Source organism: Onychomys torridus, chromosome 14, assembly GCF_903995425.1.
Source record: "Onychomys torridus chromosome 14, mOncTor1.1, whole genome shotgun sequence".
NCBI lineage: Eukaryota > Metazoa > Chordata > Mammalia > Rodentia > Cricetidae > Onychomys > Onychomys torridus.
Window position 1 is genome coordinate 40,752,798 of NC_050456.1, and position 16,793 is coordinate 40,769,590.

The window sequence follows — 16,793 nt, forward strand, 5'->3', positions numbered from 1 at the left end:
GATGCTTGATGAATGCCACATGAGAAAATGGCTGTCCGGCCTACCTCACAGTGGCTTCACTCTAGGACCTTCATGTGTGATGGTAATTTGTCCTTAGAGGAGTTCGCCAAGGCCCCACGTTTGTCTTTGATGTGTTTTTAAAACAAGAGAACAATAAACTAGAAGCTCTGACAAGGGTACAGCCAGGGAAGGAGGAAGGAAACAGCATCAAATTCAGCTGAACCATTTAAACTTTAGTTTTCTAAGTAATCTCTTGAGTATAGTGCCCAAAAGATTTCTCATGGTAGTTCAGAGAATGGGGAAAGGTACACATAGCTGGGCTTTCTCCCTCCTGTGAGGGCTTCCTGCCTCCCTCCTTGGAAGAGGAGCACCGTTTGGCAGCGGGTGGGTAGAAATCATGGCAAGCTTTACTCTAGCTGTGATCAAGGAAGATCATCAGTAATAAAAATGGCCAAGTGATCTTTACTCACATAATGTGTTTCTCAGTTGAATCACAGCTTACAGATGGGATGTAGGTGTGACTGAATATCCCACCTCCCATTTAAATATGAGCATGGGAAGAGCAAAAGATGTGTCATATCCCACCACCTTTGTTGTTGAGATGATCCAGGAAGCATACCACACCCACCCACTTAGCTCCTCCAGAGGCGGTCAAGGTTTTCCCTGGCTCACAATCAGAATGGGGAGTTGTCTCATTCACTCTGGGCTCCCTGGTGGCTCTGCTTTCTTCTCACCTGTCCGCTGGGTCTCCACACTATTCAACCCTCCAGCATCACCTTGGCTAATGTTTCCTGTCTATGACAGCATGGGATGTATCCACAGTCCTATCTAATCTTCTGTCTGTGTCTACGATTTCTGTGAGCCTGGCCTTTCCCCAGGCATCTTCTTCATCCCCCCCCCCCCCCACCAAATGGGATTCCTAATTGGACTCTCCTAATAAGGTGCATAAGGAATTCTAGACAAGCTGGAGAAACGAAATATGATGATAGGCGATCCTGACGGCCAGTTCTGCACAATAAAAAACCCTCTAAGAAATTATGTTCTCAAAGGCTTGAGATTGGAAACCTACAGAAAGACTTAATCCTTTTATTTATGAATGTATTTCTTTTCTCTTTGCGTGCTGGAGAGTGAAGCCAGGTCCTCACACAGGTAAACGCATGTTCTGTGACTGATTTATATGAGCTTTGCCCAAGAAATCATCCTCTTCTGTATCATTGAACATTCAAAAGTAACCAGGCACCAATTTAAGCTGATTATCCCTCCCCAGCTGGTTCTTCTGGGCTCTCCATCTGGAAAATGATGTATTCTCTTGCTCAGCTGGTCATAGAAAGTTCTGGGGGTTAGAGTGAGGCCAGTGAATTGCCTAGGGTGTGAAGTCTAATCAGGCGGCCACTCTCAGGGCCGAATTTGGTCTTGGAACTCTACCTCAAGTCAATCACCAACTTCAGTCAAATCATCCTCTGCATTACGTCTTAGCTGCACCCTGCACACTGCGTGATTGGCATGTCAGTCAGGAGACAGGGGGATGCTGAGCGCCTCCTTTCCTTTGTTATCATGGCTCCATCGGTACCAGTTTGTGTTAGAATTGTGTTACAGTGATCTCCCATATCCTTCCAATCACCGGTGTCTGGCCTCATCCTTGTGTTCAAGAGACTGAGACTTGAAGCCTAAAGCCTCAATCCTTCATGACTTTCTGTGAAAGAATCTACTTGGCATATCGTTCCCACAAGCACCTCCCACTCAGCTTGGCTTACTACTCACCATTTTCTGTGGATGCCATGCTCTTCCTCATCTTGAAACCTCCTGTATGTTCTTCCTTCATTCTGGTGATGCTCGGAACCCAGCCATGCAGTTCTGCTTCCCTAAGCATCGTGCTCTGGGCTGGAGCTGGAATGGCAGCTCTGATGTCATGCCCTCCTTTGTTTAGTTAGTGTTTACACATAGGCGCTGCCCTCCTACCCCCAACACCGAGATGCCAGCTTCTTGGCTGTTTCCACGATATCAAGCAGCCCTTGTTGGTTTTATGCCACTTGGCTAAATAAATGCTTCTTAGACCCAACTGTAATGCTTAAAGGCAGCTTTTTACACACAGTGTCTCCTTGTTTCTTCCCATTGATTACTCCTTTCAATCACTGCTACCTCGTCTCGTCCTCTTGGGGAAATAGAATGCACAAAAGGGGGACTGACGAAGTCCAGTAGAGACTTGCCTACTGAATGAAGCCCAGTAGAGACTTGCCTAGTGAATGAAGCCCAGTAGAAACTTGCCTAGTGAATGAAGCCCAGTAGAGCACTTGCCTAGTGAATGAAGCCCAGTAGAGCACTTGTCTAGTGAATGAAGCCCAGTAGAGACCTGCCTAGTGAATGAAGCCCAGTAGAGACTTGCCTAGTGAATAAAGCCCAGTAGAGACTTGGCTAGTGAATGAAGCCCAGTAGAGACTTGGCTAGTGAATGAAGCCCAGTAGAGCACTTGCCTAGCATGCATGGGCTCTGGGTTCTAGTCCCAGTACCACATAAACCAGACATGGTGCCACTCACCTATGATCTGTGCATTTGGTAGATAGGGGCAGAAGATCAAGAATTCAAGGCCATCGTTGGCAACATAATAAATTGAAACCAGCCTGGGCTACACGAAACCCTGTCCCCTCTTCCCAAAAAGTGCAAATGAATCTTTACAAGAAGCAGAGTTCAATCACTCGAAAACTTAGCATGGTGGGAACAGGAAGTGTGGACTTTGACAGCATGCTCTGTATGTGCAGGGTCTCATGGCAATTTCTATTATTAACTCAACAAAGCTGTAACCCAAGCTGGGGCTGGACCCTGTAGTTCAGGAAATGGGAGCAAGTTGGACACTTGGCCTCAGCTCTCCTGGCTCATCCTCAAGGAACTTCCCCTTTATGCCTTTTTCAGCTTTTGCATTTCCCAGCAAGATCACCACAAGACAGGGAGAAATGTCTACATTTAGTAACATTTATTGATGCATTCAGTATCAAGTACATAAGTGCAAATATCCAGAGTCCATGATTAAGTCCATTAGGAACTACAGAGAAAGTAATACAAATTGTAATAAAGTCAACATGCTGGCACCTTTTAGTTACCATACATGTAAATCAGCACAGCCATCCCATACAATAAAAGTACTGTGTGTTCACTTTGGATTTATGCTTAATTTAGTCATTTGTACGTTATACAAAACTGATTACCATATGTACGGTCAACTGTCTCATATATTTTTTTTTACGTTGTGTGTGTTGGAAAAATGCGAAAACATTGGCCTACAATTCTATATAGTGTTATTAAAGATGAATCCAACCAGCAACCCAAGGACATGATAAGCGATGGCCACTACCGTGTCAGCGCACTTGGCAAGAAAGGCCTAGCCACAGGGACTTCAAAGCTACGGGAGCATTTGCAGGAGAACACGAAAGGAAGGAGGCTGTGGGCTCTCACCATCATGCACTTTGTTTTTTAGCAACACAAAATTAAAAACCACATCTAACACACTTTTCTCTATACTTTAGTGCTTGACACAAGGGACTCAAATATCCTAAGAGTACAGGAAGAGCCTGAAAACACCTGTCTGAAAGTTTGCCTCTAAGATTATGGTACTGGGAAAGGGAAACAATCAATTTGCAGTAACGAGGAAGAAGAGAGCTGTTACCACTCCAGACACCCCCATCCACGGCCAGCTTCTCCTGGGATATCCGTCTACTCGGTGTGCCTTTTGGTACCAGGGATTTTAGCCTGGATCCTAAAAAAGGCAAAACCAAAGGGTTACATTGCAAATCCACCAAATCCTTCTGTGTATTCATCACGTGGCTTTCCTAACTGGGTCACCAAATAGTGAGGCTGTTCTAGAAAACTCAGTGGGTCTCTAGAAACACTTATAAAAGGAGCTGAAACTCAGATGGTACCCAGTCAATGGGATGGCCATGTTGACTTCCTTCATGAGAAGTTCGGAGAGTCTTCCATAGAGATAGGTGACCAGTGGTGACTCCCTCACAACTTCCTTCTGTAGAGAAGTCACCATTGGTCACTTCCTCGTGGGCATTTCAGGAAGAGGAGCGTGTAATGACCACACCAGGAAGATGAGCACAAACTGAGGTGGTTCCTGGCCATGGCATCTCTCCACCCATGGTGTGACAAAATACCTAGAAGTGGAATTAAGCCTGGGTCTTAGTCCTAGCTATGGCTGCTCATTCATTGAATGAACCTTCTCCACAGCTTAGAGAGTCGTGTATGTGTGTGTGTGTGTGTGTGTGTGTGTGTGTGTGTGTGTGTGTGTGTGTGTGTCCAACCGCCTGTCTGTGCATATGCAGGTATTATATGTGTGTGTGTGTGTGTGTTTGTGGGGGGGTTCATACATATGTATGTGGAGACAAGGACCCAATTTCTGGCTCTTCAGTTGAGCTCCACCTTGTCTTTTGAGACAGTATCTGTCACTAGCCTGAGGCCTGCTGACTAGGCTGAGCTGGGTGGTGAATCTCAGTGATCTGCCTGGCTTCTGCCTCACTAGCACTGGGATTATAAATTCTTACTGCCATGCCTGATTTTTCTTAAATGTAGGTTCTTATGCTTGAGTAGCAAATAATTTCCTGGCTGAGCTACTTCCCTAGAAAATTATCTTTAACCTGTGGGTCCCCAGATATTGCCAAGGTTCCTAACTTTATCACTTTAGAATGGGATCACTCTAGCAGGTTTGTTTTGATTTTGTTTGTTTGTTTTTAAATCTGAGGCCTTAGGAGTTCAGCTTGCAGACAAGAACAGTCATCTTCCTCTGCACTAGGCAACCTTCAACATTCTAGAATTTAGTGTTTTACAGAGGAACAAGGTGATTTGGTGGGGTTTCCATCCTCATCAGTGTGGAAGCGAGTGACTTACACAGCGGGACAAGAGGTTCAGATGGTGGCAGATGTTTTGAAACAATGCAAGACGACGTGGTAGGATGTGAGGGGGAGCGAAGCGGAAGTGGGTGGAGCCTGCTTTAGAAGTGCTGAGCTGAGAAACAGATGCCCAAAGCATAGGCAGAAGCCAATAGGCCAAGATCTGGCTGTTTCAGACAGAGAAAGCAGTGAGTACAGAGGCCCGAAAGGAGCTTCCATGTGGAGGGGGGCAGGTCCAAAAAGCAGGCAGTGATGGTGTTAGAATTTAGGGGCTATGGCAAGGGTTTAGATGCTTTTTAGATGCTATTCTTCTAGGTAGTGGGAAGCCATCGACAAGCCAAGCAGAGGGATGATGCAACCTGATTCATAGTTTTAAAAGAATCATGATGGTCACTATGTAGAAAATAAAGAGGGAGATGAGGGTAAAAGCAATAATGGAGGGAGAGAAGGTTCCAGAAATACAGGTGACAGATGGTATTGGCCAGGATCACAAGGTAGACATGAAGCAGGCAGGTGAACAGTCTGAGATTTAATTTGGAGATGGGGCTGCAAGGATCTGTTGATAGACTGAGTGCTGTGTGGGCAGGGTGAATGGGGAGCATAAGGCAGACTGCTTGGTTTACGGCCTGAGCAATGCTGAGCATGATAATGGCATTTATCAAGATGGCAGGGACAGGAGGTAACCAGACTCTGGGTCCAACTGCAAGATGTTTGGCAACGTAAATCTTAAATGTCTACGGGACATGTGAGAGGAAAACATCTAATAAGCAGATGTGAGTCTCAGCACAGGAGGTCTGGGATGAAGACACAAGTATAGAGCCTCCACCGGCTGGTCTTGTGTCAACTTGACACAAGCTAGAGTCATCAGAGGAAGGAGCCTCAGCAGAGGGAAGTTCTCTGTAAGATCTGGATGTAAGGCATTTTCTCAATTAGCGACCAGTGAGTGAAGGCCCAGCCCACTGTGGGCAGTGCCATCCCTGGGCAGGTGGTCCTGGGCTCTATAACAAAGCAGGCTGAGCAAGCCAGAGGAAGCAAGCCATTAAGCAGTTTTCCCTCCATGGCCTCTGCATCAGCTCCTGCCTCCAGGATCCTGCCCAGTTTGAGGGTTTGAGATCTTGTCCTGACTTCCTTTGGTGATGAACAGCAGTGCTGAGAGCTGAATAAACCCTCTCCTCCCCAACTTGCTTCTGGTCATGGTGTTTCGTCACAGCAATAGAAACCCTGACTAAGACAGAGCCCTGGATCTGGAGATAACTTTTGAAGCTATAGGACCAGATGAGAGGTGAGTGGGAAGAGGAGGAGCTGAAGAAAACCTAAACGATGGTGGGCAACTGATTTCTGCTTGGATATGTGAAGACTATCAGGGAGATCACTGCTCCATAAGGCACTGATGTCCTTGTCCATTTCTTTCCCTCCCCCCACTCCCCCCCAGAGCTGAGGATCGAACCCAGGGCCTTGTGCTTGCTAGGCAAGCGCTCTAACACTGAGCTAAATCCCCAACCCAAACAAACATTCGTTTTTTTGTTTTTTGTTTTTTGTTTTTTTGAGCTGAGGATCAAACCTAGGGTCTTGTGCTTGCTAGGCAAGCACTCTACCACTGAGCTAAATCCCCAATCCCCGATGTCCTTGTTAAACAGCCTTAATTACTGCTATGTCCACTCCTGTTTCACATGAACACAAGAGCAGGAATTTTCACTCACTGTTCCACAAGAAGGAAGACAGACAGACAGACACCCTGCCATTCCTTCACAGAGCCAGACCTCCAGAGTCTTGAAGATAGCTATTGTACCCTTCCAAGGGAAATCACCTGTAGAGAGTGATGTTGGATCTCCTCTGTTCATTACTGACAGATTGCCAATACCTCGGTACCCTGTTCATCGTTGTGGCATTACTCCAGTGTGTCAGGGCCTCTTTTAAAATGGTCAATTCACCACACACACGGTGGTGCAGCTGCTCAGGAGGCTGAGGCAGAGGGTTGCATGTTCAAGGCCAACCCCTGCAATTTAGACAGAGTCTGCCTCAAAATCAAAAGTCTAAAGAGGAGTGGGGCTGGAGCTCAGTGGTAGAGTGCTTATGTGCGTGAGGCCCCAGGATCAAGCCTCGGTATGTGGACAGTTCTGAAATGTGTTGAACTCAGACATGGCATAAGTAATAGGGGATAACAGTGAGTGCCCACAGTCCCTTCAGATGTGGGGTTCAGTCTTGCATCAGGAGCATCTAAAGTTGCACTCATTTTTAAAAAGATGCTTCAGTACGTCACTAACCCATACTGGGCTGGGATTGATGAATCAATCCCCAAACCTCATTTCTACACCTGCAACATCCGTTTCAGCTCATCCACACCCGCCCCGTTCTCTATCTGTAAAGCAGCCTTTGGGAGATCTAAACCCGGGACTTGGCTTCTCCTGGTTGTTTTGTTTCTCACTCTAGTTTAGCTCTGTAGCTTGGTCAAGATCTCTGAATCCATTCTGAATCTTGACCTAGCCCTCTTTCAAATTTGCTTCTATTCCAAGCTTCATCCCTCCTAGAGTGTTGGCATACAACTTTGATTTGTCTCTACACAGTCGTGAGAAGTAATGAGGCTGAAGGTGACAGAATCCGCTACCACATTGCTTTATCTCAGGCAGATATGTGATAAATTAACGAGCATCCTTATTGCCACCACTATTTACAGCTTCTACAGAGTCGGGTGGGTTACGGCCCCTTGTGCAACCAGGTAGCTTACTACCTAGGGGCTACAAATGCCTGCTTACAGTTTTACGTCCAAGATCTCTGAGTGTTATTTAATAAATTCGTGACTGGAGCTCCTTGAGTACTGAAATTAAACACGAGGAGTCCTCATTTGCAAATGAGAACAAATGTCCAATTTCAAGGAAAATGCAGGCACTCAGAATGATGTCACTAAATGGAGAAAGGCTATGGATTCCTCTAACCATGGCTGTTCTGATTTCATGGGGTCAAGTTTTACTGTATCCTTATGTTAAAAAAAATGGAGACATATAATAAAGATGACAGCACCCTATCCATTCTCATGGGTGACATGCTTTTGTTTTCACAGCTCTGATGTCCAACTATACTTTTAAAATTATGCTATATGTGTTATGGTATGTATATATGTATGTAGGTTATATTTAATTTTCTGCCATTTTCCTTTCCCTTATTTTAGCTCTCCACTGTCCAATCATTTTGTTTGAACTGTGATAGCCTCTGAGTTGACAGCCACATTTCTAGTCTTCCCCCCCACCCCATCCAATTCTCTCACTAGACTGTCACAAAGTGATTTCCGCGTAATGCAATTCTGATGACATCAGCCTACTGCTTAGAGGCACCAAGGGCCATTGTGCGTAGGGCTGAGATCAGAGTGCATCCCACCTGGCTTTTGCCTTTCTCTTTATGTTCTTTCCAGTCAATCTTGCCACTCATTTCACTGCAGGCACAGTGGCCACTCACTTCTGAGCATTTCTGTGCAGTTCCCTGTGCGTAGGCCGTTTCTTCTTGTGATGTGTTCTTCCCTATTACTCTCTGGACGAATGCTCCATGGTCCAGACCAAACAGCATCCTACCTTAGTGGCTTTCCATTACATCTACTACTTCCACACAGTTCTTCTGTAGTGCTCATATTTTCTCATAATTATTTCTTTAATTTCATTTGTACCGATCGGCTGAGAACTCCTGGCAAGTTAGACTCAATCATCTTCATGCCCCTGTGTCACCGAACAAAAGAAGAACATCCTCTTTCGAACTAAGTACCCCCCCCCCCCCAACAAAAGTCATGGATGTGATTTCCTCACGGTCCCTTAATCAAGTAGTGTGCAGTTTTGGCCCCTAGCTTCTAGTTCCAGTTTCCAGATTCCCACTCTGGCTTTCCGGTGCTGTGGTTCTTAAATAGAGTTCTAGCTTCCCAAGAGTTACCTGGGGACTTCTTTAAAATGTAAATTGTAGGTCATCAAGCTGAAACCCAGAGATTTTAATGCTACAGGTTTCTGAGCCTCTGCCTTTGAAACGACTCTAGGCTTAAGTGCCACCACTTCCCATACTAAGCCATTCTGTCATTTCGTCACCTAAAACAAGGACTGTTTCATTCTTGATCTTCATTAGCTGGCTACATTGTGGGTTCCAGGTGATGTTTTCAGGCATCAGGAAACATGCTACATATCCAAGCTGAGAGTGGAACCCCACAGAGTTTTGCGTGATTTTAAGGGGAAGAATATAAACAGGGCATGGTGAAAGTTAAACTATCCTATGCATCAAGAGAAAACAGCAGCTACTGACCTGAGCTATCAGGCAGAATGTAGACATGACTGTGCTTCCTTATGGTTTCGTTACTACCCAGCCTAAGCCTGACCATCTGAAATGTCTAAGTCTAGCCATTGCCTGGGTCCAGACACATAATTATTGGATGACTAAATGGAGTTGATATTGACAAAGTCTGCCTCTTTCATGACATGAATCTGTAGCTGAAGGACAGTCTAACTTTTACTTTAAAAAAAAAACAAATCCTAACAAAGAAACACAATTATGACTACAGGTGGCAACAAATGTAAAACAGAGATGAGAGCTGGGGAGATCACCACGCCGCCATGTTAGCTGTGGATGAGTACGCCTGATATCGTTATCTCTAAATGTCTTACTCTGTAAAGACAGGCTCTGTAAAGCAGGGTCTGTTAGAGGCAGAAGTCTAAAAAAGCAGTCGTTGAAACCAAATACACACGCATGGTGTTAAAAGAGTATAATAAAAGTATTTAGGTAACAAATTATTCCTGCATTCATTCTAAGGTTTCAAAAGCAATTTTACTGTTGAAAACTAGTAGTGTTGGCTGTTCAAAAGACTGAGGTGTCCCTTACGTGTTTTCAATGTGACTGCTCTTTTAACATGTTCTGAACCAGACTTCCTTCCTTTGCCCTCCATCTCGTTCTTGAACATGGGCCAGCCCTTGGGGAGAGTCTAGAATTGCTAACTTGTTCAAATACATTCATTATGGTACCTGAAATAAACCACCGACAGTTTTATTTAATTGGGGGTTTGAAAATTATACTTATTTTTGAAATAACATAATTGAGATGAGAATGAACGTGTGACTCAAAGGAGTAGAATATAATAACCTATTACTTTGCTTCCTCTAAATTACATCTAACGAATCCACTCCCGTGCCTGCTTCAGAGAGGGCCTCCTTTCTGCAAGCCCCACTGCGTAACTTACTTTGCCACGACAGTGTTTATGTGAGTCCTCACAAGTCCCAGATATTGGTCGATCTGTGCCTACAAAGAGCAAGAAATTGTGAGCACACCCAAACACCATGAGGTCAAAATTCCACATGCATATCTGACCCCACGGACAACTCACCTGGTGCTTAACATACACCACAGGTAGAGTAAACATCGAAACCACAGCTGGGGTGGAAAAAAAAATATATATATATACCATTAGAACTCTGAGAACTATCAACAGGAACAAGCTTACAGACACATTTTTCATAGTCATGAAACTGTAGCATTCTTTGGGGGGAAAATAGCACCATAGATAAAAGATGACAGGGTACGGCATAAGAAAAACAGAAGGCAGAGCCCTCTGTACATACACATTGATCCTAGATTGAGGGTGCAATGTACCCTTTCAAGATGACAACTGATTCACCCAGACTTGCCATTGTAGATGTATATATACTAGAAGGCAATTTAGTGATGTGGTTGGGGAAAAAAAAATCAGCCATTATTAGCCTGATGATGGTGGCATATCCCTTCAATCCCAGCACTTGGGAGGCTGAGGCAGGAGAATCTCTGTGAGTTTGAGGCCAGCTTGGTGTATACAGTGAGTTCTAGGAAAGCCAGGGCTACACAGGGAAACCCTGTCTTGAAAAACAAAGCAACAACAAAAATTCATTTTTAATTGAACTACTGCAGCTCAAAGGGAGAGCCTCTCCATTTGTGGGTATCTGATGGTCAGGCCTTGCAATCTACCAAGAAGCTGAAAGCTGACAGCCACGGAAGCACCATGTCTGCAGTGTGGGGGGCATGGGAAGCACTTACCCATGAGCAGCAGGGTCAGGCCATTGAAGAGCGCACCCACGTAAGTCAGGAGCCACATGAGGACTGCAAACTTAAGAATTAAAGGGTCATTAGGGAGTCCACCATTGTCCCTCCCAGGTGGAATCCACACCTTTCCTGAGTTAGGATCTGAACTGGTTTAGTTAGGATTTCAAGTTTTCCTCCCTAGAGACTGGAATGAGAGGCAAGAGGAAATGGATCCCTGGGAAACGATTTTGACAGGAAACGAATGTATAGTAAGGTGTCCAAAGCTCACCATCCTGGTCCCTTGGAGAACTTGGACCATGCTGTTGTAAGGTTCCAGGGACCCAGTGAAATCAAAGGCTAAGCTAAGCATCTGGCACGCTGTAGCTCTTGGTCTGTATTTATAAGGGCCCAGGGATAAGGTTTTTTTTTTTTTTTTTTTTTAATTTAAATGGTCTGTTGAAATAGTAAAAGTATTCAATGATCTGTGACTTCACATTAAATTTAATTTCCAGTGTGCATCAATAAAGTTTTATTGGTACATAGACCCAGTCCTTCACTGACAGATTGTCTTTTGCTACTTTTGTGCTGCAATACCAAAGTTGGGTAGGGATAATATGGCCTGAGGCACCAGATACCTTGTGACCTTTACAGAGGAGGTTTGCTGACCTCTATTCTGGCCCACTATTGTTACATTACAAATACTAGCACAGGCAGGCAGCATTTGTGATCACCTGACCTGTCTCTAAGTATCTGCAGTCAGTTCCTGTTCCAGGGATGCAGGTCAGGCCCTCGTCTCCCACTGCTCACGCTGACTCATTGAACAAGTACTAGGCAATCTGTAGCACAAGACCTCAGCCACAGTGTGCACAAAGCACTCTTTAAGGACAGAACACTCACGACCCCTCCCTTCCCCCCACTCTGCTGAGTCTCGTTTCAATGGTTGGGTTTGATCGGGAAGTCCAACCGTTCTGTTCAAAGAACCCACTAGATCAGTAGTCCTCAACCTACAGGTTGTGACCCACCCCCCACAAAGACTATTGGAAAACAGATATTTACAGTTCATAACAGTAGCGAAATTATAGTTATGAAGTAGAAATGAAAATAATTTTTTGGTTGGGGGATCACCACAACATGAGGAAATATATGAAAGGGTCTCAGCTCTCAGCCTTAGGAAGGTGGAGAATCATTGCTCTGGATGGAGTGAGACCACCTTGGAGTAAAGCCTGCCTCCCCCCCACCCCACTCTGCCTGTCTGTGTCTTGTGTGTGTGTGTGTGTGTGTGTGTGTGTGTGTGTGTGTGTGTCCCCATCCCAGATCCTCCTCACACTCTGTGCTGGGCATGGGTCTTCCCTTCAGATGCTCAACCCGAAGAGTTCTCCAGGGTTTACTTACATCCTCCAGAGTACACATAGTCTTCACATCCCTAAAAGTGGTTAATTAGGAGACGGGCTAAGATCTTGGTTTGAGAACCTGTATCCTCCCTTGTAAAAAGTCTAGAATTGTGTGTCCTGGGGTTGACGCTAGTTCTCCCAAACACTACTGGGTAACCCTGACAAGTGTCTAAATGTCTCCGAGCCACAGTTTTGTCATCCGTGAAATGAGAGGACCAGCTTGGATGCGTGTCACGGTGCCACACAAATGGAGGTTCTCAGAGTCTAGGCTAATTAGTGACTGCTTTGTAGACTATTGTAGCTGCCTACTGTCTCCTTCCTTTGGGAGACTTAAGACTGTAGGGCAAGGAGGAGAAGCAGCCATACTTTTAAGGAATCCACCAGGTCCTGGACGAGGAAAAGCCTCCGTAGCTCTTTAAGCGTGCTGTTCACGTACAGCTGCAGGCAGTCCGTGTACTTCTGGATCTGCTCTTGGGACAGGGTGATCTCCAGCTCCAGGTAGGCCCTGTCAACAAACCATCCCAGGGGAATGCCATTAGAGGGTTGAATACCGGCTGCTGCACCCCAGGGCCTAGTAAGTGCTCGTCACACTGGGAGGCTTGTGGCTGGGTCACCTCCACAAGGCTGCTGGCTGTGGGACACCATGCACAATGGATTCCCAAACACTGTTCTGACTCTGGGGGCTTTGTGACTCGATCCACAAAACACAGCATATAAAGAGTGAGTTCAGAGAAACCAAGAAGGACTGAGAAAGACCCATGAGCAGTCAACTCCTTTACTGATTTCTCTACACATGACAAAGGGATGAGCATCTTTCTTAGATTCTGGAGCGATCTGAAAACCCTAGCTGCCAAACTCTTCCTTGATAACTCGAAGAATTCCTGTTTTAATTCTGGAACTGACTTCCAGGTTTCTCTAGATAACAATGGTAACTTCAGTGGCCTGGATTAAGCACTCATTGATCCTAGTGAATGATGCTCTTGGTAATGAGATTTTTTTCCCCCCATTTAATCAGGTGGTTAGATTTAACTGATGGATGGTAAACAAAATAAAATATAGACTATATTCTTATAATATACATAAGCTTTCTGTGCTTGGCCACACTTCTCCTCTGAGCTCTGGCTTCCCTTCCCTTCCTCCCCTCTCCTGTCTGAAGACAGCCTTGGGCTGCCTGCCTAGCCTGGGGTCTTAAAGGCATAGGATGAACAGAGATGGAGAGCCAAGCAGCCTTTGTCTTGAGTTGTAGACAGTGTTACAGGCTAAAGGCTTTACTCTAGAGCTCCAGGTTGAAATCCCCACTCTTAATGTTGCTTATATTTTAATGAAGTTTAGATTTAAATGTTATAGCTTTTCTCCCCTTGGAGAAAATACAAAAATACTGATTTGTCCAGATAGTGTGCTGTGATTAAAAGCACACCGAGTCAGGTGTGCTGGTCCAAGTGACTAGCCTGAAGGAGTTTTACACTTTAAATTTGCCTCCTCAAGGACAAAGGTCGGGCTATGAGTAGTTTTAAGCTATTGTTCCTATAACTGGGTATCAGAAGAAAGAAGCCAAATGGGACCCAAGTCCCCCATATTTCAGCCTTGGAAGTCAACCTGGTGGCTTTAGAAATCATGAAGTTCTAGAACAATGGATATAGATGAAGCCTGGGCGGCTAAGGACAGAGAAGATGGATAAAGATGAGAACTTTGGCCATGCTAGGGCCGCTCAAATCTGGGTTGTGTGTGTCCTACTAGAAACAAAGACTAGCCACGTCTGCATTCCCTCACCTGTGGGGATGGGAATGTGTGAAATCGAGCTACAGCCCAGACAGCCCAATAACTCAGCATTAGAAAGCCACAAGGTGCCATTGATGTGTATACGGCCACAGTGTTTGCGCTGAGGTCGGGGCCATGATGCCGAGAAGGAAGTTCTGTCGAGCAGCGTCTACCTTCAGGACCCCAGCCCCTAAACTGGGCATCATTTTCTTTGCTGAGGCCATGCTGCAACTGAGGTGTGGGTCCAGCCGACAGGTGAGGCATTGTAAGGGGGCATGCCGAGATGGTGAGCTCTGGAGACTGGTCCAGAGCCATGCTGCAGCATCCTCTTCCTGTCTCATCCAGGTTTCAACACTGTCCCTCAGACACATGAAATGAGGAGGCATGTGTGGAGCCCAGGGCCAGTTAGAAGGTGTGTGTGATGCTCATACTGAATTCTGTAAGGCAACCAGGCTCACCATCTGAAGTTGGAGCAGTTTGCTATAATGGAGTTGGTTGGATACCACTAACTAGGCTATCACTGCTCTCTGCCATACTTTGTCTATCTACACAGTTATTGATTGCTCTGAAAAAGGTGGGGAGGGGAGGCTGAAGAAATGGCTCAGCAGTCAAGAGTGCTTTACTGCTGTTACGGAGGATCGGAGTACAGTTCCCAGCACCCACAATCACCTGTATCTCCAGCTCCAGCGATCCATGATCCATGCCTCTGGCCTCTTTGGGCGCGCACACACACACACACACACACACACACACACACACACACACACACACAATTAAAAGAAAACATTTTAAACAGATAAACTAAAATTTCTCCTTTTCTATATTCATTCTAATCCAATTTTTCCTGCATACAGATGCAGGGAAGGACAGTAAGAGTGCTCATGAACCTCGAACCACTCAGAAACGGCCTTTAAAAATCCTAACACCTAGACTTTGTTGACTACCATGGGAGGCCTTATCCGCTCTGAGGAGTGGATGGGGGCAGAGTGGGAGGGAGGTGAGGAGGCGGGAGAAGGGGAGGGAGGGGGGACTGGGGTTGGTATGTAAAATGAAAAAAATTTTAATAAATATATTTTTTAAAAAATCCTAACACTGCCAGGCGATGGTGGCGCACACTTTTAATCCCAGCACTCGGGAGGCAGAGGCAGGCAGATCTCTGTGAGTTCGAGGCCAGCCTGGTCTACAGAGTGAGATCCAGGAAAGGCACAAAACTACACAGAGAAACTCTGTCTCGAAAAACCAAAAAAACAAAAAACAAAAAACAACAAACCCCCCCCCCCAAAACAAAAAAAACCCTAACACCCCGTCGTCCTCATTCTGCACCTGACCTTCAATGTGTCACTTTACTCCTCAGAATCTCAGTATTTCCATCTGTAAATAGGGACTGCAGTACCTGCTATGCCTTCCTTATAGAGGTGGCTAGATCAAGTAATTGTTGACATTCTCTTTAAATGAAAAAACAAAAACATAGGACCAGAGAGAGTTGGCTCAGAGGTTAAGAGCACTTGTTATTCTTTCAGAGGACCTGGGTTCAAGTCCCAGCACCCACATGGTGGCTACAACCTTCTATAACCCTAATTCCAGAAGACCCAACAGGCACTTATGTGGTGCACACACATGCAGGCAACACATTTCACATACAGAAAGTAAAATAAGTAAATCTAAGAAATATTTTTTAAAGCATTACACATGGATAATGGGTTGTGATTACCTTTGTAACCCAGAAGTGTTACAGTAAGAATGCATTTGTTCCAGAAACCCACCAGCAACCTTAGCTACTAAAGACAGGCATTCAGGAAAACTCTAGAAGGTTCCTGGAGTTCTGGGGAAACGTGTTCCACTCCACCTGTGAACAGCAATGAGGTGGAGAGAGAGCCCAGAGAGGCAGGGTGAGGGCCAGTGGGACCTGGGGCACTCACTTGAAAGGGTGACCCTCATCTGTTTTCTGCACAGCCTGTAGAACAGACTTGTAGATGCGGAAGCTGATGGTGGCTGAGAGGGCGGCCAGGGCCAGGTAGGCGACGACGCTCACCACGCTGAACTGGGTCAGGGAGAAGAGCAGCAGCAGGAAGCTCCCGAACACGATCCCCGTCTGCTTGATGTCCCGCCAGTACAGAAGGTCAATAGCTGTGGAACAGACACACATACCACTTAACTCCGGCAAGGCCCAGGCCAGCTAATCTGCTGCTACTGGGGCTGCAGTCTCCCATCTGGCATTTAGATGTTTAGAGAGTGGGGACACTGACTGATAACTCCATTTCAATTTGGAGAAGTCCCCAGATGCTAAGGACAGTCTATAAATTCACAGATGTGACTCTGGCTTCGCTATGGGCGTGTCTCTGTGGGCTATGCTACCCATACAGTGGCTGGGGTCCTGTGGCTTTGAAACAGACTTGAAAGCACAGGGGACTCTGTGGAGGGCCTGTTCTTCCCTCTGATCAGACTGATTACATGGATAACTGGATGTCCTGTTGCCAATATTTGATTTCAACAGTGGCCTACAGATGCACAGGCTAGCATACGGCTAGTCTGCATAAGCTGTACAAGTGCCCTGTCATTGAGAATAGGCAGCCAGGAAGGCAGGTGATGCTATGGAAGGAGAGCCAACGTGACCTCAGTCAAATACCTCATGCACCTGGACCAAAGTAGTTTTCTTCCAAAATCTAGGAGAAAGTGAGGCACATGGCTGTGTAACAAACCCGAAAGTTGACACTCGGGGAGTGGTGGAGACTGTACCCAGGGCCTCTTGTAT

The 16,793-nt window shown here is 45.8% G+C and overlaps 1 protein-coding gene across 2 annotated transcripts in view; it reads right to left on the bottom strand.

The window, feature by feature from the left end:
- Nucleotides 1-2,946: 2,946 nt before the first annotated feature.
- The window catches only part of Rtn1 (reticulon 1), a 221,400-nt gene continuing 207,553 nt past the window's right edge, over nt 2,947-16,793 (bottom strand). For both annotated transcript variants that reach the window (XM_036206318.1, XM_036206319.1), the window contains 6 exons: nt 15,961-16,168; nt 12,650-12,788; nt 10,908-10,977; nt 10,225-10,271; nt 10,081-10,139; nt 2,947-3,748 (listed from right to left, as the gene is read on the bottom strand). In XM_036206318.1, coding sequence (XP_036062211.1) covers nt 3,706-3,748; nt 10,081-10,139; nt 10,225-10,271; nt 10,908-10,977; nt 12,650-12,788; nt 15,961-16,168 — 566 coding nt within the window. In that variant the 3' untranslated portion in view covers nt 2,947-3,705. The remainder of the gene's footprint in view (nt 3,749-10,080; nt 10,140-10,224; nt 10,272-10,907; nt 10,978-12,649; nt 12,789-15,960; nt 16,169-16,793) is intronic.